This window comes from Juglans regia, chromosome 10 (assembly GCF_001411555.2).
Source record: "Juglans regia cultivar Chandler chromosome 10, Walnut 2.0, whole genome shotgun sequence".
NCBI classification, from domain to species: Eukaryota; Viridiplantae; Streptophyta; class Magnoliopsida; order Fagales; family Juglandaceae; genus Juglans; species Juglans regia.
The window spans coordinates 5,542,253-5,567,724 of record NC_049910.1 but is presented as its reverse complement, the minus strand read 5'-3'; the positions used below and the strand labels follow the sequence as shown (position 1 = coordinate 5,567,724).

The window sequence follows — 25,472 nt, the reverse complement described above, 5'->3', positions numbered from 1 at the left end:
ACATAAGGCTTAAGACTAGTAATAATGGTCCCTATATCAATATACGATCCTGAACGCAGTCACTTCTCTATGATCACTGTCAACTGCCGGGGGAAAGCACAGCGCTTACAATTTCATTGATTTTTATAACTTTCTTTGGAAGTACTCACAATTTCATGGACACAACAGAACACCACAATACCAACTTCTGTAGACACCAAAATCCATTATCTGAATGGTTAAATACACGTGCTGCATCAAGCACCTATAATGACGGTCAAATTCTTAAGCAGGTAAGCTCGAGGAAAAGGACAAATAAATGTCAATCACAATGCAGCACATGCAGACATTGGAGAAAATCTGAAAAAGTTCATTATTTGTGCAGGCATGTTAATCTTGAGATAATGCTCCAACTTTAGGATTTAATTCTGTCAACTCTCTTCATCTAAGAGAATGATGGACTCATTCCCAATTCCTAGGTCCATCAAAGATGCCATCTCATCCTCAAGCAATATCGGTAATGGAGAACCCTGAAAGTAAAGCGACAAATAACTTATTAGACAGTTAATTGCCTGATTTTTTAAAAACCAGAGGCAGCAACCTAGGCATATATGGACATTCCCCAACTGCCATCTTTCGAACATATTAGAGTGACTATTAAGAATCAAAATCCAAAATGCTCAGTCTCAATGTTCACAACTAAGTGAAGGAGAGAACAAACCTCTTCTTGGAGGAACAATTTGGGCTTGATAGACTTCAGCTTGAAAAAGCTTTCACAAAGAATCTTTAGCTTACCAACCTGAAATAAAGGAAGATTTTAAAATGTTAAATCTTAAAATTCATCCAACCAGAAACAAATCTAAAACAAGGATAGGAAAATAACCGTGGTGGTTGCTGGCAGTTTCTTTGTCAGAGGAGGCTTCTCACCAATTGATGCTCCCACACATTTCAAAGTGATAGCTGCACAAATGTGTATAGTAATTGATAAAAGATCTCATGAGTGTGAAAGAGAATCTGATATCAGAACGTGAGATCCAGATCCGTACACAGGAGTCCAGATGCCATTTTCTGTGGACCTGCAGCTCCAACTGATGGCCTTTCATCCTCAATTCCATGAGAGATTTTAAGCTCTGCATACCTGTAAGTTTAGGTCCATGACTCCACCAATGAAATTTTCCAACATCAAAACAGAAATCAAATTCTGACAAGTGAAATCATATCAGGATGTGATAGCCCACATAGTCACACTTCCCTGGATTTTACTTCAGATAAGTGCTTACTTATCAAATCCACCCATAGCAGCTATCACCAGCCCGAAAGCAGGCTAATGCTATCGCCACACACTAGGTCACTTCTATTAAATTGACCCATAGGTTTGCAGATTACTGAATACTAAAGTCTGCCAGATTTTGATAGGAAAAACATGGTTTTTAATAGAAGAGGAGGATTACTTAATCTTTAGGAAAAGAGAAAAAGCTCACCAATTTATTGTTTTTTCTCTAGTAAGGAGTGACAACTGAGCCTGGACTTCTAAACCATCTGAGTTAATTAATCCATTCATTCTGTTTTAAAGGTGGTGGGTGATTGACAGCACCATGTGTTAAAATTTCAGACAAGTTGAATAAAAGAAAACACGTGTGAAAATCTGACTTCAACTACATATTTAAGCAGTGAACTAACATTATGCCAGCATGAAACTCTTGCAAAACAGAGTGATCTTAGCTCACTCCAAACACTTCGCTGGAGAAAATTTACCTAGGATGCAGCTGTTTGATTTCTTCAGGATTTTCATGCAGCTCTGACATAACTAACCGAATATACCTGCAAGAGAGATCAAGAGTCAAATCTGTCTACTATATGAATAGATAATCTGAAATATAGCTAACAAAACCATGACACCATGGATATACCAAAATTTGGGAACCATCAACGCGAATGCACCTTTATTAAACACAACTAGAGCGTAATACCACCATAATAAATAACCAATTAGATCAAGTATGCGGGGTGTATACAGCATACCACCCTAATATTACAAGGATAAGTAATTATATATAAAATCAAAAGCAATCAATGTTCAGAAAATAACAAACTAAAACACATAACAGAGGGACAACCTGTTATAAATAGGCAAGAATGCAAAGGTTATAACCGAGAATGTTAATGCATGTGTTTAATGTGGAAAAATAAGTTGAAATGACTGATCAAGAAAAACATACCTAATCTCAGAATCCTTCCTATCACGGGGGCTTACCTGAAAGGTAATTAATCAGACGAGTGCATTGCATTTAATTAAACCTTGTAAGAAAACAAATTGTGGCCTAAATTTCCACAGCTTTACCTCACTCCCATTTAGTATTTCAACTTTTGATAAACGTGCAATCAAGACAAATCTCGGAATACCGCCTTGTCCAGGATCAGCCACTGGATTTCGAGAAAGCCTGATATCCTTACAAGTACCAGGAAAAAAAGGGAAAAGAAAAATCAGAACAAAAGTTGTGATCAGAAAGGATTTTGCTAAAGCACAACAGGAAGGTGGTTGGGGGGGGGGGGGGGGGGGGGGGGACCATATAAGACTAATCAGTAATGCTATAACTTACTTGGCATTCATTATAATCGACATCATAATTTAGTATTAGAAAATAATTTGGTCATCCGTATTAGCTAGATACCAAATTTGAGTTGTAAACAATAGATTAAATATGCCCAGCATTTGTTTCATATCCTGAAGCTAAGTATATTGACTAAGCATATCCTGTGTTCTGTCAGAAACAGACAACTAAAAATTGGTATTAATAACAAAGCTGAATGACAAGCTAAATATATACATATCCAAACACTAAGAAAAATGAGAACATTCTGTCACGTTCAAGTCCCAAAGCCAGATATATAAATATTTAAAGAAATAGAGGTGGAAATAGGAAGCATTTCCCATGCTCCAAAATGAGATCAACGTGTTGATCATATTTATCGAGATAAATTCTCGTGTATACATCCTGTGTACTTTGACTGTATTTATCTAAGGGTGGCAGGATTACCTTAATTAAGAGTATGCTGTCTAATTTACCTACTTACTTCCTGTCTCTATTCCCTATTCCTGCAAGTGTGGCGTCCTGGATTGAGAAACTTCAATGTGATTTCTTGTGGAGTGGAGAGGGAGATGAATTCAAATTCCATCTAGTCAGTTGGGACAAGGTATGCTCTCCAATCTGCTCGGGTGAGTTGGGTATTAGAAATATATTTTTAATCGAGCACTATTTGGAAATGGTTGTGGAGATATGGAACTAGAAGCACTATGGAAATCGGTGATTGAGTGCAAATATGGGTTTGGGGGGGGGGGTTGGTGTACTAGAGAGGTGTGTGGGGCTCATGAAGTGGGAGTTTGGAAGCATTAGACGAGGATGGGGGTTCTTTACTCGACATACAAGTTTCGTTCTGGGTGAGGGCACTAGGATTAAATTATGTAGTGACATATGGTGTGGAAATAGTGCTCTAAAGGAAATATTCCCTTCTGTGTTCTGGGTGGCATGTGAAAAAGAAGCTTTAGTGGCTGATCTCATGGTGATATCAGGGGAACAAGTCCAATGGAACATCAATTTCAGTATGGCGGCCAAAGATTGGGAAGTGGGCAGTTTTTGAAGATTTTTTCAGCCTACTATATTCCATAAAACCGCGCAACCAGCTAGCTGATGTGTTGTGGTGGATACCTGCAGGTAAAGGTAAATTCTCAGTTCGCTCTTTCTATAAGTCTCACACACTTGCCGAATAATTAGTTTCCATGGAGAAAGATTTGGCGACATAAGGCGCCTCTTAAAGCGGCATTTTTCACGTGGACAACTTCTTTGGGTAGGATCCTGACAACAGATAACTTGAGGAAACACAGGGTGATTATAGGGGATTGGTGTTGCATGTGTAAGAAAGCCGGTGAGACTATGGATCATCTATTACTACACTGTGAGACTGCTAGTGTTATGGAATTAAGAGTTTTGTTTATTAGAACTCTATGTACATGGGCCATAGCTGTAGACTTTAATGGTCTCGACTTTCATGATTTTCTTGTCTCTATTGCTTAAACATGGATAGGGCAACCTTTGTATATCTTCTTGTGTACTCGGGCTATACCTATCATTATTCAATAAAATTGTTTACTTATCAAAAAAACTCTTGATTACCTACTAAAAAAAATTATCGAGATAAATATTTAGCTGAACTTAAGATTGTTTTGGTGACAACCTTATCTATAGATAGCAGGAGAATCAGCAGATTTGAATATTTAAGTCAACAAAACAACATAGGATGAATGTTGAATGAGATGATCACTTCTTGTTCTTCACAAGTAGCAGTTCTAAAGAAAATAAGAGAAAAAAAACAGGATAAGAGTCCATCAGACATAAAACTAGTTCAGCCAGCTTTGAATAGGGACACTGTTTCCCACACCTTATATTTCTATGAGTTAATTAAACATGGTAATATAATCACCATAGAAAAAGATCTATCTAATTGATTTACCCAAAGAAAACATGCGTGATTGTATAACGATTGATGCACATAATAAAATCTTACCACCAACTTAGGGAATGCATTTAATGAGTCAACAGAGGCCAGATCCATAATATTGTTACCTCCTGAACCACGCAATGAGTAAGCCAACAAACCAGAAACACTTGTAAGACAGTGGAAGTAAAGTAGACACAAGGTTGATATGAGATGCATATATGACCCAGAAGATAATTAAAAAAATTATATTACCGAGAAGAAGCGAACACAAATTTTTGAATGGCATATAACTTTCTTTCTGTGATTCATTACCACCAAGAAATTCATCCATTCTATCGTTATCAGGATAGTATATACGGTTTAAATTGTTCTTGTTCAAATGCAGCTGCTCCAAGCTGAAGCACATTGTAAAAATTCTCAAGAAGATTTGGTAACTCAACAAAGATTTAGATGGTAAATAGTTCTGATAGAAGAATACAAACTTCGCTCTACCTTCTTAGCCAAGAAAGCTTTAAGATTTCATCCCATTCAGCGATACAATTATCTTCCAAATTCAGAAGCCGCAGAGAATCAAATCCCCGAACTACAAAGGAAGATGAAGGCTGCAAAGCAGAATGGAAGTAAAAACAGGACTGTGGTGTCAAATGATGGTAAGTTTTTCAGGAATTCATAGAAAAATTAAATATAGCACCTAGAAATTGAAAGAAAAAAAGAAAGAAATAGCTCTTGTAGGCATGAACCCAATATAGAATGTAACGGCTAGCTTATTGAAAAGTAGGATTTTTAGGAAATTATTTTAAAGCTAGCTTTGACAACTTGAAAGAGCAATTGAACTCTGACACGAGAGCGAGCTCAAGTCAAAACTTTTAGACTGCATTTGGATGTTGAACTAAGCTGAGCTGAGTTGAGTTTTTTATGAATAGCAGTGAGTTGAGTAGTAAATGGAGTTAAGTGGGACTCATCTAAACTGAGTTTAAAGTGTATTTGGATGTTAAGATGAGTTTAATACTTTTTATGAAAAATTGAAAAAGGTTGTGGATCTTATGTATAAAAATGTTTTAAGTTGAAAAAGGTTGTGGGTCCCACGTGTAAGAAAGTTTTGAGTTGGGATGAGTTTAGTAATTTAAGAGTTGAGTGTTTGAATGTTAGACTCAGCTTAAAGTTAGACTGAATTCAGCTGAGTTTAGCTGAGTTTGGGAACCAAATGCAGCCTTATAATTCTGTTTCCAAGTCATTTATACTTATAAAAATATTACTTACACGCACACACAGAGTCATTTACCTCCATCAAAAAACTGAAACAGTTCTTAATCAAAATTGACTAATTTTGTTCTCTGAAAAGATACAAAAAGGTTGAAGAAATCCGGTATAGTATCTTCAGGAACTATAGGATATACAATTGCTCAATGTATAAGAGTTGCTTCTGCAATTTCTGGATACAATCAAAAAAGTGCCAATCATAATGAACTTCATGCCATTATTTGCAATCACCTTCTCCCCTTTTCTTACTGTTATCAGAGAGAGATAATTAACACTAAGATACAATGTTTGACCTTTTATAGAACCACTTGTATGCTCTACATGACCACAAAAGCAACAAAAAACCAATGGGTTGATACGTGGGGCAGTAGACTTTCCATGCATCACTGCATCACAAACTAGCTCCCATTTGTTCAGTGGGGAAAAATTTTCAGGGTTGCTTGTTTGTAAAATTAAACAAATTTGAAGGTGTCTCTGGTTCAGATTTCACAGAGCATACATGTAGCTATCATTTAATCATATTTTATGTTTCTTTTTTATTCCTCGGACTGTAAGTCAAGCTCATTTTATATATCCCTTTCTAACAAGACCTTATTTGTTAAAAAGGGAAATATATAATCCATAACCCACATAAAAAACATTTCTCAAAGATAATGACAAGTACATAGAATTTATAGTATCAATATGACAAAACGATCCCGTTGAAGACTAGGATTATACCATATTCAGCAAGCACCATAGAAGGGAAAATAATGCACCTGGATTGTGCTTATATTATTCCCCATCAGATGTAGCTCTTCAATAGCTGGGAGTGAATCTTTAAGTATTTCAATCTGCCACAGTCAATAAGACAATATATAACACAAGGAAGAAAAGAGCAAAAAGGAAGGTGAAAAGGTGGGAACCTGTGACCAATTTATGCCAGTATTGTTTATAACTAAAATGCGGATGGCTTTCAGCTGTGGTAGGCCACAAATCTCTAGTAACATCAAATTGTTAGATATATTGAGGGCTGCAAGAGCTGGTAACTGCCCACAGATGGTGCCAACATCCTGCAAGAAGAGATCAATCAGGACAAGAGAGGATAGTTACTCAGCAACAATTACATACTAACAAATAAAGAAGCCTAAAACAATTAACCATATTGAAAGAAATATAAGAACCCACGAGATCCAAAACCTAATTCAAGTAGCACCTACTTGGTCACAAACTGCAATGTGCAGTGACAATGTTTTAAACTAGAAAGCTCTACTGTACTCAAAGTCAGCCTTAGCTAGGCCCAAAAGGGGCAATTGTTAAGTGTTTTTGAAAAATATACCTTCCATTCTGAAAGCAAATTTCCAGTCAAGTCAAGCTCCTTTAGCTCTGCAATAAAAGTGCTATAAATAAAATAACGTAACAGAAACTAAAAGCATGTCTAAATTATGTAGCAACACAAACACAAAGGCCCAAGGCTAGGTAAAGGGATTGATTTTATGGTGCATTAAAAGAAGAGGATTAAGAAAGAACTGCAAAGGGCATGAGAGAAGTTATCTTGCTATGCTAAACAGAGATTGTACAGACAACCACATGACTATTCCTGTGCAGGTGGACCCACAAAAAACAGGAAGCATTTATTTTGTATAACAAGGACAAAGGGGGCTTCAATACCGAACATGAGGCACCTAATGGACAACCTCCAAAAATAACGGTTACTGTTTTTATGAAGCTTATCTCTTCGAAGTTCCAAAAGACTTGCTTACTTATGTACATCTATCATTCTTTTACAAATGCTAAAATAGATGGCCAACTTGAGCTAACATAAACTTCCTAACTTCTGACCACAATTAGCTGGGAACAAGGCTTAGATGAATTGAGTTGAGCAACTTCCCACTACAAATTCATTGCATTTTGTTGATTACTGATTCACTCTCATTTTTGGTAAAGCAGACCCTTAATCAGTTATATAAGCTCCCCAGATTTATGGAGAATTGCATAAAGGTAAAGAATGAAATATGAATCCATAATGCCTCCATCAATGGTGAAATTCTGTCCAGAACTAACTAATTGATTGAAAATATTTCAAACTACAAAATTCTGGAAGAAATCAGAATATCAAGAAAACATATTTTCAAGGGAAGTAATACAAAACCAACTTACTTGGCACAATGGTACCGATATGACATGGAACTCCAGGAGTACTAACACCCATATAAGATACTGCAGCACTGGTTAACTCCTCAAATTGACTTAGCATATGTTGAATTTTATCTTTACCAAGAAGTTGAACTGATACGCGCTTGTTGCTAGCTGATAGAACATACATTTCATCTGCAACACCACAATCAAAACCCAATAAACTCCCAGCTTTTTTAAATGTTTGATAAGCAGTTTTCAAATTGTTACTTGTGTACTTGTGTGTAACTAGAAATTGGCAAATTTTGCCTTCACATTTTCCCCCAAAAACTTCACTTTAGATACATTTTCTAGACATCACATGACAAAAAAATAAAAATGGGGCTTAGACCCATAAATCTGAAAGGTGAATAAAACTCAATTAAAAATACTTCAAATATCCAGACATAGAAAAAGAGGTCCTTCCTATTTTTCAATAACTCCACCAAGTAAAACCGTTTATGCAGTAAACTGTACTCAAAATCTAGAATTGTACGAATTAACATGTATTTGATATTGCTAAAATCCTTTTTTTTTTTTATAAGTAAAATAAGTATATATTCATCCAAAAAGTGTCAATTACAAAGAAAAGTTCTACTGCTCCCATCCTATAAAATCCTTTAAAACATTCTCTATAAAAAATGAAGTTTGAGCAACAAAACCCTACTATATTGACAATCGCATACTAACAACAACAGTATTAGAAAAAGGAAAATTGCTGATTAAGGGAAACATGAAACTCGCTATCCTTTTCCGTATAAAAAAAAATCTAATTACGTTTGGTTTACTATCAACGAAAGGAAAGAAAACAATTTTAAGTTTTCTATCTTCCATAGTTTGGTTAATCAATTAAAATGGAAAAAGAAATGGAAGAGAGAAGAAGTAATTCAATATTTTCCTAGAGCATTGCTACTCTTAGATTTTATCATCCTCAGCCATACTGACTGATATAGCACATTTAACTGGTTTTATAGATCAACCACTTAAATAAAAATTTACTTAAAATATGCCATTAGCTAGTGTGACTGGGGATGACATATTTTAGGACGAAGCTTCGAAAAGTGAAAGCTAGTTCTAATTTTGATTTGAAATTAAAGCTTCATCCTTTTTTGCAAGGGAAAACATAGAACTCACAATGCTGCGGAATCTAACAACTCTAACCAACAGTTGATTTCATATACTGTACAAAATATAACTCGCATCAGAAACCAAAACGAAATGAATTTTCTTTCGCTCATTTCCTATCTTGTCCAATATATTCTTTCGCGCATCAGAAACCAAACAAACACTGAGAGAACTATAGTATATTAAAGGCATTAATACCTTCCTCTTCTTTGGTAGACTCGCCTCGGTATCTGAGCTCGAGAGCTTGCAGCAGCGAAATGCCCGTGCTCAGATTATGGGCCCGTACGAACGATCCTGACCGGTCGGACCTGGCCTGGAAGTATCGGACCCCGTTGATGGACCCGTCGTGCTTGGCTTCCCCATCGTCCCAGTCCACTCCCACCCACGTGCCTGAGTAGCCATGGATTGGTCCCACGTACTTCACCGTCCCGATTCTGCGGGGATCGCCGGCTGCGTGGACGCGCTGGCCCACTCGAAACTCGGGGTTCGACTCGATGGACTCCAGCATCTTCTCGTCCTACTTCCCCGATTCTACAAAAGCCGTTTCTTACAAGGGAATCGCAGCGGTGTCCATTGAGGCGACGTTCAACATATTAGTACTTTTGGATCAATCTCAATTTTTCTCAATTATTATAATTTTTTTAAATTTTTATTAAAAATATAATAAATAATTTAAATTTTTTAAATTTTAAAATAATAATAATATTAAAAAATAATATTTTATTTAATTTTTAATTTTTATATAAAATATTTCATCTCATTTTATTATTCAAATAATTTTAAAGTGTCTTGACTCGTTTATTTTTATAAATAAGAAGAAATGAAATAAATTAAAATTAAAATTAAAAAGTTAAATAAAATATTATTTTTATTTTAAAATTTTAAAAATTAAATTTTTTATTTTATTTTATATTAAAAATTAAAAAAAATTATAATAATTAAATAAAATAAAATGAGATGTTTTTAGAAAACATCTTTTTCAATAAAATCATCTTTATTTAACATGCACTTATCGATATAAATTATAAAAATAATGATAATATTACCACTCTCTTACTGTCAATTTATTATTCTTTTCCAAATTATAATCTACCAAATCTGAAGTTCAAGTTTTTCACGGCTACAGTTGTCACTACAATTTCTTAATGTATTTTAAAGGTTACCTTTACCTACCTACAAGGATGTTACTCATCATTTTACATTAAACATTTTATATATTTTAAAATTTTGTATTTTATTTATTTTTATTTTCACTAAATTAATTCTTAGTAAAATACAGGTTGGTCAGCTCTTAATAATTTTCTTTTTCAAGGAGGACCGTAGTGATACCCAATTTTATTGATTATTCTTTTTATGATGGAAGAAATTAAAAATTAAACTAAAATGTTAAATTTCTCAGAATAAAATATTTTGACGCCGATATGTTATATCGTCTCGAAATAATCATTATTTTGAGAGATTTACACCCATATATTTTGAAAAAACAAATACAATGGCAAGACTATTAATATCAATAACACACTGGCATCCAACATATTATTATAAAAATATATATATAAATAAAAAATAAAAAATAAAAATAAAAAACTCAATCTGAAACAATGCTCAAGCTCATAGTTTGAATCATTTCTCCCAATTTTTTCACAGTAGCATCCTCCAAATCTCTTCCCCAGCAACCATGGACGATTTCCACTATCCTTCCTCCCATTCAAGAATGGTCTTCTCCTGCTACGAACTCATCCCATATTGAAAACTCACTATGCATGTACTGTGAAGAAAGCACACGACTGCAAATATAGCCCTGAAGTGAGAATTCAGCCATGAGTCCGTAACTGCCCATGAGAGGATTGGACCACACCATTCACCTTTTAGGTACCCCTTCATGAGTAATGAATTTGTAACACCTCAATGGAAGGTCCAAACTACATGGTCTATGTTCCAAAATGACTAGTCAATGATATAATTGGAGCTCTATTGAAACTTTATAAAGAGCAAGAACTTCTCCTTCCCAAGCAATATGGGATCCCATACACCACCTACCCTTATCCATATCATATGGGGTATCACAATCTACCCCTCTTAAATTCCCGACGTCCTCGTCGGGCCTGTTCATTATAGGTGACACAGCTCAAGTTCCACATTTCTGGTTAGGATAGGCTCTGATACCATTTGTAACGCCCCAATTGAAGGCCCAAACTACATGGCCTATGCTCCAAAATGACTAGTCAATGATACAATTGGAGCCCCATTGGAACTTTATAAAGAGCAAGAACTTCTCCTTCCCAAGCAATGTAGGATCTCATACACCACCTATCCTTATTCATATCATATGGGGTATCACAGAATTCTACTTTTTCAACGAAACAGGAAAGATGAAATATATTTGGTGAAACTTTGGAAAAATAAGTAGACAAAACAAAGAAGAGAAGAAATAAAGATCAAGGAAGTATCAGCTTTAGGATTTGGAAAAGCTATAAAAGCTTCCATTAGTTCCATTTTTCATCTGCATTTTAGATCTGTCCAAAAATTGATTTTCTTGTGAAAAAAATACTTGCAGCGTGGAGATGACAGTGCAATATGGAGGTGGATGTCCGGCGTCGATCTTCGGCACAGCAAAACCAGCTGCTACTGACAAAGTGGATCTTGGCTGCTTCGCTTGGAGCACTGGAGCGACGTCAAGTTGTTCGATATCTGGGTGATAGTGCCTATGGTCTGGATGGTGGACAAAAAGATGTTGGATGTGTTTGAATGTTGAAATGAGTTGAGTTGAGTTGAGATTATAAAATATTGTTAAAATATTATTTTTTAATATTATATATTATTTTGAGATTTGAAAAAGTTGAATAATTTATTATATTTTATATTAGAATTTGAAAAAATTGTAATGATGAGTTGAGATGAGTTTAGGATTCAAACTCACCCGTAAACATATTCTAAAAGAAAAATATAATCTGACATTTCTTTTCACAATATATTACATACACATGTTTTAAAATGGAGGGTAATTTAGTAAAATATTTTATAAAAATAATATTATTTTATAAAAATATCTTTATTTTAACATATATATTGTGAAATATGTTGTTTGTATCATTACTCGGTTAGATATGGTGGGTCACATCCTTGTTAAGTTGAAGTGTTTAAGGTTTTAGGGATCGAGTTTTGTTGCACATTGGTGTCTTTACGACTTGTAACATGATCTATTATAACTCTAAAAAAATTAAAGAAAAACTCTACTTTCACTCGGGACGAGGACACCCTGTGTACCTGGATTCCACATCAGACTTAGTTAAACGGTGCGTTTGCACCTTTGATTTCCTTATGAAATCAAACTCCACTCCCACGAAGACAAATATCTTCATCTCCAGAATAGAACTCTCACCGAACACACCCAGAGGAGAAAAAAATACATTCCCCTTCTCTTCAATAGCGTTCTCTGCAATTTCTACCTGTTGTTCCTTTTTTCTTCCTCTACCCCAGAACCCCCATCAAATTCTTCACCTCAAAACTCAATTTTTTTTAGGTTTTCACAGTCAAAACTCAACGGTCGCAAACCCAGTTCGGTACGAAGAAAAAGGGCTTGATGTTTCTTGTAAAAAGGTTTGGATATTTCAGAATCTAAAATATGAGAAATTGGGATTTAAGATTTTGGTTTTTAAGGGTGGTACAACATATTACAAAAAGATGAAGTAGTAGCAAAGTGAAAGAAAGTGAAGGGAAAGATATCTCTTCGTATTCACTGTCATATAAGTGGAGGCCATTTTCTCTTGGATTTGTTTGCTAGGCTCAAGTACTTCATCTTCTGCAAAAAACTATCAGTGGTAAAAAGTCTCTTATTAATTCCTTCTAATTTTTATTTCTAATTTTTTGTTGAATAAGGGCAGGTTTGGGAGCTCAAACAAAACACAAAATTCTCATCTCATCTCATCATTACACCTTTTTCAAATCCCCATATAAAATATAATAAACAATTTAATTTTTTAAAATCCCAATACACCTTTTTCAAATCCCAAAACAATAATAATATTAAAACTTAATATTTTAACATTCAAAACAAAACACAAAATTCTCATCTCACCCCCCAAATCTACCCTAAGTCGCTTATGAAAGCAAGATTTTTATGAACATCTTTTTGGGATGAGTTTGGCACCTAGGTGAGATGGTTTTCTGAAAAAAAAAATGAGTCTCTCTTCTTCTTTTTTTTAATAATATAAACGTGACGTGGCATTAATCACGTCAGACGATTTTGCAATAGGATACCCAACGGTAGATAACTGTAGCAAAATTGAAAATTAAAACACTAATCATTTTTTAACAGATGGCTGCTAAAACTTATAAATATATTTTTTCTTTATGGATTATGCAATGAAGGGAAAAAGGGGATGAAAAAACTAATTGAAAATAGAGAACAAAAAATCTACTCAACCTCCTACTATTCACACAACCTCCACACTCCATATTATTTTTAATTTTTATTATTTTTTTCTTTTATTAAATATTTATTATATGAATAATGAATAAAAAATTTGAAATAATTTAAAAAGAATAAAATAAATTCAAAAAAAAAATTTAAAAAATTTAAAAAAGTGTGGAGTGTGGAGTGTGGTGGAGGTTGTGTAGCAAATCTCAATAGAGAAAATCTTAAAATAGGATGAAGTGACTAACCCATTTTTACACCCTCCAATAGGAGGTGGACGGTTAAACTTCTAATATAATTACAATAGAATTGATCTTAGATAATTGAACGACCTCTCATCGTTTTCTCCTCGCTCCCTCTCTCTCTCTTCAAGCCCCCTCTATCTCTCCTCAAGCCCGTCGCGATAGAATATCGGAGAGGCCCTTTGCTTTGAAAGCTCTAAATCTTGGACGGCCAAAAGAAAATGCTACGGCTCTGGGGCATTTTTGGGTGGGAAATGGTTGAGAGCTGGATCACCCATTAAATTTTGCTTGCTTTTCATTGCTCTGGATCTATTTCTCAGCATAACTCCCTCTTTTCAGATAGTCCTCGGCGCAAAAAAATAATGTTGATTTGTAGTGTCTAATAGGAACAAAAATTTATTAATTTCAGACATTAGACAATGAATTTACAAACGAAATGATGCATAGAGAATATCAAAGATATACAATTGAGAGCTTATCTGTGATTATTAAAGTAAATATTATCCAAAAACAGCCATTAGTTGCTACTGGTGACAATCTCATACCCAACCTTGGAGCTTTGAAGGTGGAAGAAAAAATTCTATTTTTTTCTTGAAAAAACTACTAAAATGCCCTTAGCTCCATCAATACAATCAAAAAAGAAACAAATACTTACAAAGCTCTCTCAGTTGTAAGGGTCTTTCCGCATAAGAGATTAGAGGGGAGAAACAGAGAAGCTTCTGGCTTCGGAAGAAACAGAGCAGCTTCAATTTTTAAGGAGAGAGAGAGCTGCGCGATAGGCTTTTTTTGGGGAGAGAAAAAGAGAGGGACTTGAGGAGAGAGTGAGGGAGTGAGCGGGGAGAGAACGCGTAGGATTACTTAAGCTTCGTTTGGTTATCTCAATTTATCTCAACTCCTCTCAACTCCTACGCGGGGAGAGAACGTGTAGGATTACTTAAGTTCCTCTCAATTTATCTCAACTCATTATTATAATTTTTTTAAATTTTAACACAAAATATAATAAATAATTCAACTTTTTCGAATCTTAAAATAATAATAATATTAAAAAATAATATTCTAATAATATTTTATCATCTCAATTCAACTCACTTCAACATCTAAACACAACCTTAAGATCAGTTCTACCGTAATTACCATAGAAAGCTTACGCATCCACCTCTTCTCGGAGGGTATAAATTTGGATTTCATACCACATCTTGTTGGTAGTGTTTCTTGATGCTTAATTCAGACCGAAACACTTATTCCGGCCATAATATCGGAATCCAGCCGAAAGGACCAAAACAGGCCAAAATGGTTAGAATTCTAGCCGAAATCAAACATCCCACATATCCGTACTGGTTATTTTTCCCGCAGGAAAAATTTTGACCATTCTGGCCAAAAAAAAAACGAAATGAGAAATAAAATCTTGAGAGGAATACATTTACAAAAATGAGAAAACTTGGGATTTACAAAGAAAAAAAGTCCCAAAACCAAGTTTCTTAAAGGAGTGAGAAATATAAAGGAAAAATAGAACAAAATTAAGTACCATTCTAGAAAATTAGTGTCAAATATATTAAAGATCTACACTATCTAAAGAGAACAAGGCAACCATTTATTTAGGGAGTTGAAGAAGAGAAGAAAAACTTATTGCGTGTCCCATTGGGCCATTACACCATAATTGGCTAGGCTTTTCGCAAGCGCATTACCTTCTTTGTATAAATGATTGATACTAAACGAGAAAATATTCTTGAAATATACAGTATCGTCCCAAATATTAGTGTAATTTCAAGGGGAAGAGTCTTTATTAAGTCAATTAACAACAATAAGAGTATCGATTTCAATAATCAAGTAAAAAACACTCAGTTTGAGTGTTTATAGCATAAAGTTAAACCAATTCTCAGTTGACAATTCATCAAAAGTGTTGGTACATGTACTAAAAAATTAAGGAAAATTTACAATGATAGAGTAATTATGAGAACTTAAAATACCATCAGAACCAACATTCCTAGAGTTACATTTTGAATTATTGTCAATGTTCGACTTGAGAGTACCTAAAGGAAGTGGAATCATTTGACTAAAATAGGTTTTAGAAGAGAATTGAGCTCACAAAACTACTTCTTAGGATGAGTTTGGTTACCAAACTCATCTCAACTCATCATTACAATTTTTTCAAATTCCAATACAAAATATAATAAACAATTTAACTTTTTCAAATCTTAAAATAATAATAATATTAAAAAATAATATTGTAATAATATTTTATCATCTCAACTCAACTCAACTCAATTCACTTCAACATTCAAACACAACCTTAATATTGACAATAATAGTAAGGGCTGAGGTGTCAGAGCCCTCAAATATGGCTTTATTGCGAGCTAGCCACAATTCTCACGAGAGGAGCGATGATAGTACACAATCAAGAAGATTGAATTGATCAGAACCCTTAAATACGAACACCAAGGGATAGTTATGTCTTTCCAACTACTATTGTCTAAAAAGTGTATGATATGGCCTTTTAGGTTGGAGGTTTCATAAAGGGTTTTTTTTTTTTTTTTTTTGCATCTAAGAACATATTGTGTTGTGTACTATGGGTTTGTTTGAAATTGCGTTAAGAGTTTTAAAAAATATTTAAATAGTTTTTAAATTATTTTAATGAAAAAATTAGATTATTTGAATGTTACATATTAAAGTATTTTTTAATATCAAATCATTTAAAAAGACTGTCAATAGGCAAAAATACTCATACAACTTTCAGATAATTACAATCTTTAAGCTTTTAAGGATATGATATTAATTTCTAAAAAAGTCAAATGATCGTTATTTCCACTTCAGAAATCACTTTTTTAATTTGTTTATAAGCAAATGTAATACGTTTAAAAGTGATTTAAACATATAGTTATCAAACAGTAAGCATCTTTTTATTCGCAGAACTTGTTATTTCAGTTATAAGTTATAAGTCCTAAACCTATAAGTTATATTTCATATCGCAATCTCAAACATGTACTAAGAATCGCAAACAAAAACAAAAGACGAGTGTTATATACAATCATAAAAAGATCTTATAAAAGTAAATTCATAAATTAATATAATTTTATATGATACATTAGATTTATTTTATAATAAAAATTTTTTTTACAATCTACCATACGATATCAATTATGTTAGTTTATAGATTTATTTAATAAGATTCTTTTGTGGCTAAAACCTTTCTAAAAAAATATACTGGTTATAAAAACTATTCCAAAAAGAAGCTGTTATGGAAAAAGTTATACTTTTCTTAATTAAGGGGCAAGAAATTAACTAATTTAGAAGAAAAGTGATTATTACTCTTTCTTTCTTTCTTTCATTTTTTTTTTTGTTATTTATTTATTTATTGTTAATCTCTGTAAAACCTCGGCCACCCAAACTAGATTTTCTAATTTCGTCTCCGCTTTGTCTTGAAGATTACCATCCAGAGATTCACGAATGTAAAGCAAAGCCCAAGTGAGAGGTGAGATTGTGGTGTCGAAATCTAAAAGCTCATTAAATTGGTAGAGCTCTCAAAGGGCAACGATTTAGTGCAGATTTTGCTGCTCCCTGTGATGCCCAATGTATTTATGTTAAATTGGATGACACCAACTACCTCTGTATAGATATCCCAATTTCTTCCAATTCTTCGGAGCAATGAGCTTTATGGGTCTTTATGGACTGTTCTTTATGACCCTTTGCCCACTGAGGACTCTTCCTGATGTTTCTCCAAAACGAAGTTGCTGGTGATAGTAGAAGTAATAGAGGAAGGGGATGAGCTCAACACCCTGATTGGGTAATAACAAGAATGGTTGAAAAAGTCAAAGAAATGTATGTAGTGTGATTGACATAAACTCTCAACTTCTAAAATAGAGATCTGGAATTCGAAACTCCCATAAAAAAAAAAAAATAGTTGAAACGATTTGGCAACTTAGCAAAATTTGCTTGTAATATAATTTATACAATTAAATTTATTTCTTTCTATCCATTTAAACCTTTTAGAATAAGGGATAATTTATCGTTACATCAAAGAAAACATCTCCTATTTTAATTTTTACTCTACAATGCATCTCACTTAATTAAACACAATTAACAATTGTATTAATTGTACATATAAACAATTACCTTAAACCCAATGAAAATGGAGTTTGGAATATACAAAATATGGGGTAGCTATAGAGAATAACAACATGACACGGAAAGCATGACTTGGTGAATGTTATAACATCCTTATTATCAATGTGTGACAAACTTTATGAGAAAATATACTTACGCCATCCAACCAAGAGAAAGATTCTCCCCACAGCTAAACCGGCAACCATGACGTCGACGCTTTTCCGGAGTATCCGAGTCACTTGATTCCATGAAAAGGCCTCTGAGGCACCGTCTTCTTACTGTTGGTTGATACTTAAGCTTCTCCGCCGGGGTGACGTTGAACTCAGCCTTGTGTGGTTCTTCTTGTTTATTTGATACAACCAACCGGACGCCAGGATTGTTTTCGGTGACCGAAGTGTCGAACAAAATGGAGTTATTGACACTCTGTACATTGCTATTAACATATGCCCTTGATGGGGGATTTTCTTTTGGGGTTGGATCTCTGGTCCTTTTATCTGTGGAGCTCCCTTCTCCGTCAGTGGTAGCGTCAGTGCTCTCATCTGAGTTGAGCTTGTAACCCCGGTGAATGGGGACAAATTCATCTGTTTTGGTCGACTCTAAGCCCAACTGCATTGATGCTCCTCTATTTTCACCAGATAGGGTTATGACACTAACTGGCATTTTATAATCGGATTGGCTAGTGGTAAGCTTTTGAACGTATTTAGAGATATCTCTCCTTACCTCTTCGTGCAGGGGAAGTTGTTCTCCGTTGAAGATAACACTCGGTTTTTGTGTAGTTAATGTGCTTGATGATCTCCTTTCCTTCGGATGTCTTGAACTTGCAATGTTGACCTGTTTTGGAATAGAACTGGTGGCGACTACTGACTCCTTTCTGTCAAAAGATTCTTCCTTCTCCCACTTTGGCTTCTGTTTTTCTTGAAACGCAGCAGTGATTGTCTTCTTTGCTGGGTCTTCATAACTTGATCCATTTGTTTTTTCTTCAATTATTTCTCGCACTACTTCCTTCCCTACTTCCCTTTCCTCTAACTTTGGCTTAGCATCGCCACCAATGGCATTAGAATCTAACTTTTGAGTTGGAGAAGTTTGTGAAGCTTCTGTGGGCGGTGTCGTCACTCCATCTAGTTTAGAGGAGGTTTTAATTGGGGTACGGTTCTGGGAATTGGAAATAGTTTCAGATGGCACTTGTGCGGCCTTGAGTTGAGGCTCTTGTGATAGTGGCAGAGACACCACTGACTTTGGTTCTTTCTCAGAGAGAGACGATGGGGACTGAGTGGCAACAGCCAAAGGCTGAGAGCTTTCTTGAATTGTGGGTTTTAATTTCGTTGTAACATCTGGCTGCACCTGGGCTGCTGGGCGAGATGGAGAAGAGGGCTGTGATGTCCTTCGGTCAGCAGGTGGAGAGGATAAACGAGTCACCACTGGCTTTGGTTCTTTCTCAGAGAGAGATGATGGGGGCTGAGTGGCAGCGGCCGAAGGCTGAGAGCTTTCTTGAATTGGTTGTAATTTCGTTGTACCGGTTGGTTCCACCTGAGCGGTTGGGCGAGATGGAGAAGAGGGTTGTGATGTCCGTCGGTCAGCAGGTGGAGAGGATGGACGAGATATAGGCGAAGAGGTTGTCCCAGATGCTGGTTGGGCCTGAGATGTGCGAGATGGTGATGAGGGCACAGAGCCGGAAGCTCCGGTTTGAGGCGCTGCACGTGAAGGTGATGGAGCTTCAGCCCGAGTTTGAGGTGCTGATCGAGGCTTCGAAGCGACTGTTGGCGATGGTGTTGGCGACCGAGGATATTGAGGTTGTGCTGCACGTGCTTGGGAAGCTGTAGGGGGCAGTACTGACGAGGCAATCCCTGCAGGCCTGAATGGTGGCCTCTGAATGGAGGCAGTGCTGGATTGAGCGGGCGTTTGGGTTTCAATTTTAGGACCAGGAGGCTGTGATTCGCTTGAAGGACGTGGAGGTGGAGGTGGAGGTGGAGGCGCAGCTGGTGCTGATTGCCAAGGGAGCCGAAATCGGAATAGTTGCCTTTGTTCTGCCATAGATGATCCAGGAAAATGTTCTTTAAAACAAATAAAGAGGGTGTTTTATTTTGGAAGGTAATGCCAATGATGATGGTATATATAGGTATGGATTTGATACTTTAGAAAACTTTTGGGGCCTTTCCATTGTTTTGTGCCTTGAAACCCGCACTTTGCTCTTGCTTCTTTGCCTTGGTAGGGGACAAAGATAAATGGGATTCTTTTTAGACATATTTTCCTTCTCTGGTAGGTCTAAGCATCTCATCTCAATTGCCTTGGAGTTTCAATTACTCTGTTCTCCAGTCTTGAGGACCTCTTTTTTTCTTTTTCTTTTTCTTTTTTTTGAAGACAAGGGCGTCTTTTTTTCTAGTAACAAGACAACTATTACTTTTTCAACATCTTTGAGCATAATTATGTAAAACTGAAACTTAAAAAAAAAAATTAACATTTTTTACTGGATATCATGATTATCTTAGTTGGTTGTGGCTGTAAAAGAGTAATATGTCTATATTTTTCTTTCCCAGACCAAGAGGACAAGACGTTAAAAGGCTGCTAACAGATACAAGTGAACTATGTCGAAAGCAAGAATCTTTTTGTCTTTCGTTTGTTACGCTAAATCTCTGAAAATGCATGTGAAAGTATGTAGTTGCCTTCAAAGAGTCATCTTCGAGTCGAAGACTTCCGACTAGCCATCGCCTCAGACAACATGCGACCTACCATCGTGAGTCATGGACCACGTGCACAGCCGAAGTATGTACAAACAGCGGACCAACCCGAGTGCTTACCTACTTCGGCCAGTTTATACTATTCTCATCTTGGTGTTCGTTTATCTTTGAGGGACCTGTCGTTATCTTTATTATTTGAAACTTTGCACCTAAGAAAATTTTACTAATAAAGTAACGCTAGATTAATATATCTTAAGATGTGAGAGTCCTGCTATTCCGTTTGAAAAAAAAAATGGGGCATACTATTAAAAAGTGAGTCTTTTTTAATGTGAATTTTAAATTTATTCAATTTTTTTTAAAAAAATGAACAGGACTTGCATACATGTTTAAATTATATCTCCTACTAATAATATTCCAAATCCCAAAATTAAAATTTGTAATGCCCCTTCTGTGGTAAGTATCAAAGCCAATCTTTTTTTAAAGTCAATGTGAATAAATATCTATCATCACGTCAATGTGTTACCCTACTTGGGTGATCCTCTCTCGCCCTACTTGTTCATCATATGTGCTGAAGTACTAAATTAGCTATTCAATTAAGCTGAAAATTCTAGAATAATCATTGGTCTTCCTTTAGCCAGGGTCAGTTGCACATTAATCATATCTTTTTTGCAGATGATTGCCTATTGTTCTGCAAGACCAACTCATTGGAGTGAAGTAGATTATTTATGCTCTTGGAATCTTATGAGCAAGCATCAGGCCAAAGGCTCAACAAGGAAAAAAACCTCCATTTTTTTTAGCAAGAATACTCAAGAAGAGAATAAGAAAATTATTACTAGTATTGCTGGTGTAACTGTAAGAGCTACTTCTTCTTATGAGAGATACCAAGGTCTGCCAGTTTTGGTGGAGAGATCAAGAGCTTCATCTTTTAAAGGCATTGTGGATAAAGTGCAAAACAGGCTAAAAACTTGGAACATCAAACATCTCTCACAAGCAGACAAGGAGATCATTCTCAAGGTTGTGGTACAAGCCATCCCTACCTATAGTATGACATTATTTAAATTACCTAAGATACTATTACAAGCTCTTAATATGATTATGAGTAAATACTGGTGGGGTCAACAGGCTTAGGATAAGAAGATCCATTGGGTGGGTTGGCAGCAAATGAGAAGATCAAAAAAGCAAGGGGGCCTAGGACTCAGAGATTTTGAAAATTTTAATTCTGCTATGTTAGCCAAACAATGATGGAGGCTCATCCAAGACCCTCAATCACTAGCTGAAAGAGTGCTTAAAGCAAAATATTTCCCTACCATTGACTTTCTGAAGGCCAAATTGGGCAGCAATACCTCTTATATATGGCAAAGTATTATATCAGCTCAACCACTATTGGAAGAAGGCCTTATATGGATAATTGGTAATGGAGAAGATGTGAGTATATGGACTGATAGATGGTTACCTCAGCATTCAACTTTTAGACCCCAAAGCACAATCAGATTTTTACAAGCAGATACCAAAGTATCAAACCTGATTGACCCTTTATCACATAAGTGGAAGGAAGAGATGCTTAATGCCATTTTCTCTATAGAATAAGTTGCTACTATAAAGGCAATTCCAATTAGCCATTGCAATAGACCCGATAAAAGAATTTGGACACGTACTTCTAAGGGGAATTTCACTGTCAGGAGTGTATATTATCTATATAGTAAACTACAAACTCGAGATAAGGGTCAGTCTTCCTCTCTACTTCCCAAACAAGATGAGTGGACCAATATTTGGCAACTGCAGATCCCTAATGCCAACAAAGTGTTCTTGTGGAGAGTCTGTCTCAATGCCCTTCCTACTAGAGTTAATCTGTCCAAGATGCAGGTAGACTCTAGAGCATTGTTGGCAAATTTCAATTCTTGGTCAGTGCAACACACTTGTAGGTCTAATACCAGAGTTGCTCATATCCTTGCAAAAAATGCTTTGGGTTTAATTTCACCTCTCATTGTATTAGATGATATTTCACCATGTATTCTTCCTCTTTTATAGAGGTTTTGAATTAATGCAAATCTGGTTATAAAAAGAAAAAGAAAAAATGTGTTACCATGCTTATGCAAGTATTACACTCGAAGTGTTACAAGTAGCAGGGTTCTTGTAAACGTCTCATTTTAATTGGAACTAAGAAAAATTATATTCATAAGCTTCATACACCACACATTATATATTTTGTGATTTTTTTAATTTGTTTCTCTTATCAAATATATGATATATGAATTATGAATAAAAGAATTCAATTTTTTTAAAAATGATAAAACTAAAAAAAAATTAAAAAAAAAATAAATAAATAAATTATAGGATGTGATATGTAGGCTTATGAACAACAACGCTCTTAAAATCAAATTTTAAAAATATTTCTCAAGTCCCACAATTATTTAAAAAAAATGTTAGCCGCCCCTATGAGTCTACGACTGTGACTCTGTCGGCGTAAGCCCAAAGTGCTATGTTGAAGGTGGCATTTATTTATTTATGAAGTAGCTGTCGACCATGTATGTAATTGGTTGATCGTCTAATGCTCCGTCATTATCTAAGAAAATGTTGCTCTCAGGCCCCATATTTTTTTTATTACGTTTAGTTGTTTTCATAATTTTTTTTAATTCATTTTATTTAATTTTTTTTATATAAAATAAAATAAATAATTTAACTTTTTAAAAAAATAATATTAAAAAAACATATAATAATAATATTTTATTTAATTTTTAATTTTAATCACAATTCATCCTATCTATAAAATTAAACAAAACAAATAATATCTTAATCGATAATGTTCAGTTCTGAGGTCAACATCCTAACCATCTCCTTAATAATATTTTGAAATTTTCGAAGTGCACAAATTCCTTATCCAAAACTTGTCCCGTCTCCAAAACATCTCCACACAGACGTGAAATAATTTATTTCTTTAAAAAAATAGTGGGAAAGATGATAAAGAGCATCTCTTGTGCTTCTGCCTAAAATTCATTTTGTACCCTTTAGCTTGGCTTTATACCCTCTTCCATGTGAGGGAGAATCAAACTCTGTTCAGAAAAATGTATTTGTTGTGCTTGCTTTGAATCATTCGAAATACCGAAGTTTCATGCTGAAACAGAGAAGCAACGTTGATCAGACAGGAAAGAAAAAAAAAAAAAAAATGAAATCTTCATGCTCGATCTACACTGCACCACCAATCCTATGATCGTTGCTTCTAATAGTACAGCAAAAACTTCCTAATACAGTTTGAAAAAAAAATAGAGTTTTTTATCCAAAAGATTTGATACAAATTCACATTGCAGGACCATGCCAAACTAGACTAAGCGTGATGACCCCAACAACTCTGCTTTCCATCCTTTATTGATCTTTTCTATAAATTCTTCTACTTTTCTCCTCAGCTCCTCATCTTCACCTTTATCATGATCATCCTCCTTCTTGTTGTTTTCCTCCCCGTCAGCAACAGATGTTTCCTGGGAACGTGAATCTTCATTGATATTTCTTGACAATTTGCTGTCACTGAAGAACTGCTCACTGTTTGTTCCATGTTTATGATTTGTGCTTGCGTCGATGATTAGTACCGAGGGAGGGATTTCACCTCCTTGATCGTCTGAGTTGGAACTGGACTTGGAGCCCACAAGGATAATGACAATAATCAAATTGCAAAAACAGAAGATGAAGACAGAGCTGGAAACAGCTTGAGTTATAAACCCTAAAATGGAATCAAACATGGCTGCAAAGATTGACAGGAGGGAAAAAAGAAGAAGAGCCAGCCAAAAGGTTGGAAGGGAATGAGAGAGACGACCACTACATGAGACAAGTGGGAACATGTTAACTCTATTTATAGACAAAATGGATGGAAAAATTGCAGAAGATGCTTTTTTTTCCATGAAATATTATATACTGTATTGTTGATTTAATCATTGACGTATTGGTGTAGTCGGGAAGCTTCTTACTCAATTTATTGTCATTTGTGGGGATAATATCATGATATTTCAGAAACTTTATTGGAAGTCTATTGTATTTGTACAGCCCAACAACCTCACAAGGAACTTTTCTTGTCACTCACTAACCTATAAGGCTATAATATCATCCGGTAGACATCACCAACCAAACCAAACCCATAGTTTATGATTTTTCTAAGGCCTATTTAGATTGAAAAATGATTTGAGCTTATTTTATTTTATTATTATAAATTTTTTAAATTTTTATATAAAATATAATAAATAATTAAAAATTTTTGAATTTCAAAATAATAATAATATTTTATTCAATTCATCTAAAATCATCTCATTTTATCTTAACTTATTATCCAAACGATGACTAATAAGAAGAAGAAATTCCTGGATTCAAAGTCATGGAACGAGTTTTTGAGAGAAGTAGCATATTTGCTTTGTCCTCTGTGCAATTTGGAATTAAGAAGAAACTCTAGAGCATGTTTTGTTTCTCAAGTGAGGTGATACTATTCTATGAGAAGCCCATGGATCAGGCAATCAATCAATCAATCATACTGGTTTTATGCAATCACTTTCAAGTTTCAGCTGTTCGCTACCGACTTTTGATTCCTGCTGTTTTGCAAGAAACCAGAAGAATGTGTAAATATATCGTCTGATTTTTGTACAAAGGATAAACAAGTTGTTCCAAGAGCACTGCAGTGCATCGGCAATCAAGATACTCAAAATAAGATATGGGTTTCGTCCACCACGGCATACATATTGCAGTCAGAATATCTGCGAGTAAACTCGTAAATTAATATAAAATTATTTTTATTATAAAATAAATATAACACATCATATCATTTTATAAATTTTTCCAATAAATTCTTTTGTAGCATGGAACTTATATTTAAAAAAAAGTTATGGTGTTCACTTAAGTTTTTTTAAATTTTATTTAAATATTGAGATGATATGTGAATAATAATAAATAATAATAATTTATTTATAAATAATAATATAAATAATATAAAATTGCTTAACTCACCAAACACAATGATTATAACCTCTTTATCTATTAACCCAGCTC

General features: G+C 34.8%; 2 protein-coding genes across 3 annotated transcripts; both read right to left on the bottom strand.

Moving 5' to 3' along the window:
• Window positions 1–167: 167 nt before the first annotated feature.
• LOC108979158 (tubulin-folding cofactor E) lies at window positions 168–9,606 on the bottom strand. The gene is made up of 15 exons (XM_018949758.2): window positions 9,214–9,606; window positions 7,876–8,046; window positions 7,055–7,101; window positions 6,642–6,788; window positions 6,495–6,569; window positions 4,969–5,078; window positions 4,729–4,871; window positions 4,543–4,604; window positions 2,321–2,428; window positions 2,199–2,233; window positions 1,735–1,800; window positions 1,026–1,117; window positions 863–939; window positions 701–778; window positions 168–509 (listed from the first exon to the last, which is right to left on the bottom strand). Exons 1-15 carry the CDS (start codon window positions 9,521–9,523, stop codon window positions 411–413), a joined length of 1,620 nt encoding a protein of 539 aa, XP_018805303.1. The 5' UTR covers window positions 9,524–9,606; the 3' UTR covers window positions 168–410.
• An 8,142-nt stretch (window positions 9,607–17,748) lies between these two features.
• On the bottom strand, window positions 17,749–19,960 carry LOC108979163 (proteoglycan 4). 2 transcript variants are annotated; one of them, XM_035694301.1, is made up of 2 exons: window positions 18,496–19,960; window positions 18,325–18,397 (listed from the first exon to the last, which is right to left on the bottom strand). In XM_035694301.1, the coding sequence occupies exons 1-2, from the start codon at window positions 19,804–19,806 to the stop codon at window positions 18,353–18,355; spliced, it is 1,356 nt and encodes a 451-aa protein (XP_035550194.1). In that variant the 5' UTR covers window positions 19,807–19,960; the 3' UTR covers window positions 18,325–18,352. The 2 variants fall into 2 exon arrangements, with proteins under 2 accessions (XP_018805310.2, XP_035550194.1); XM_018949765.2 differs by having other exon boundaries at window positions 17,749–19,950.
• Between the last annotated feature and the right edge of the window lie 5,512 nt (window positions 19,961–25,472).

Coding starts and splice junctions, on each gene's coding strand:
- LOC108979158 (XM_018949758.2), bottom strand. CDS start 9,523: ATGCTGGAGTCCATCGAGTCGAACCCCGAGTTTCGAGTGGGCCAGCGC. Junction 7,102..7,875: donor TATCGGTACCATTGTGCCAA/GTAAGTTGGTTT, acceptor CTTTTATTGCAG/AGCTAAAGGAGCTTGACTTG. Junction 2,429..4,542: donor ATGCATTCCCTAAGTTGGTG/GTAAGATTTTAT, acceptor GGTACTTGTAAG/GATATCAGGCTTTCTCGAAA.
- LOC108979163 (XM_018949765.2), bottom strand. CDS start 19,806: ATGGCAGAACAAAGGCAACTATTCCGATTTCGGCTCCCTTGGCAATCA.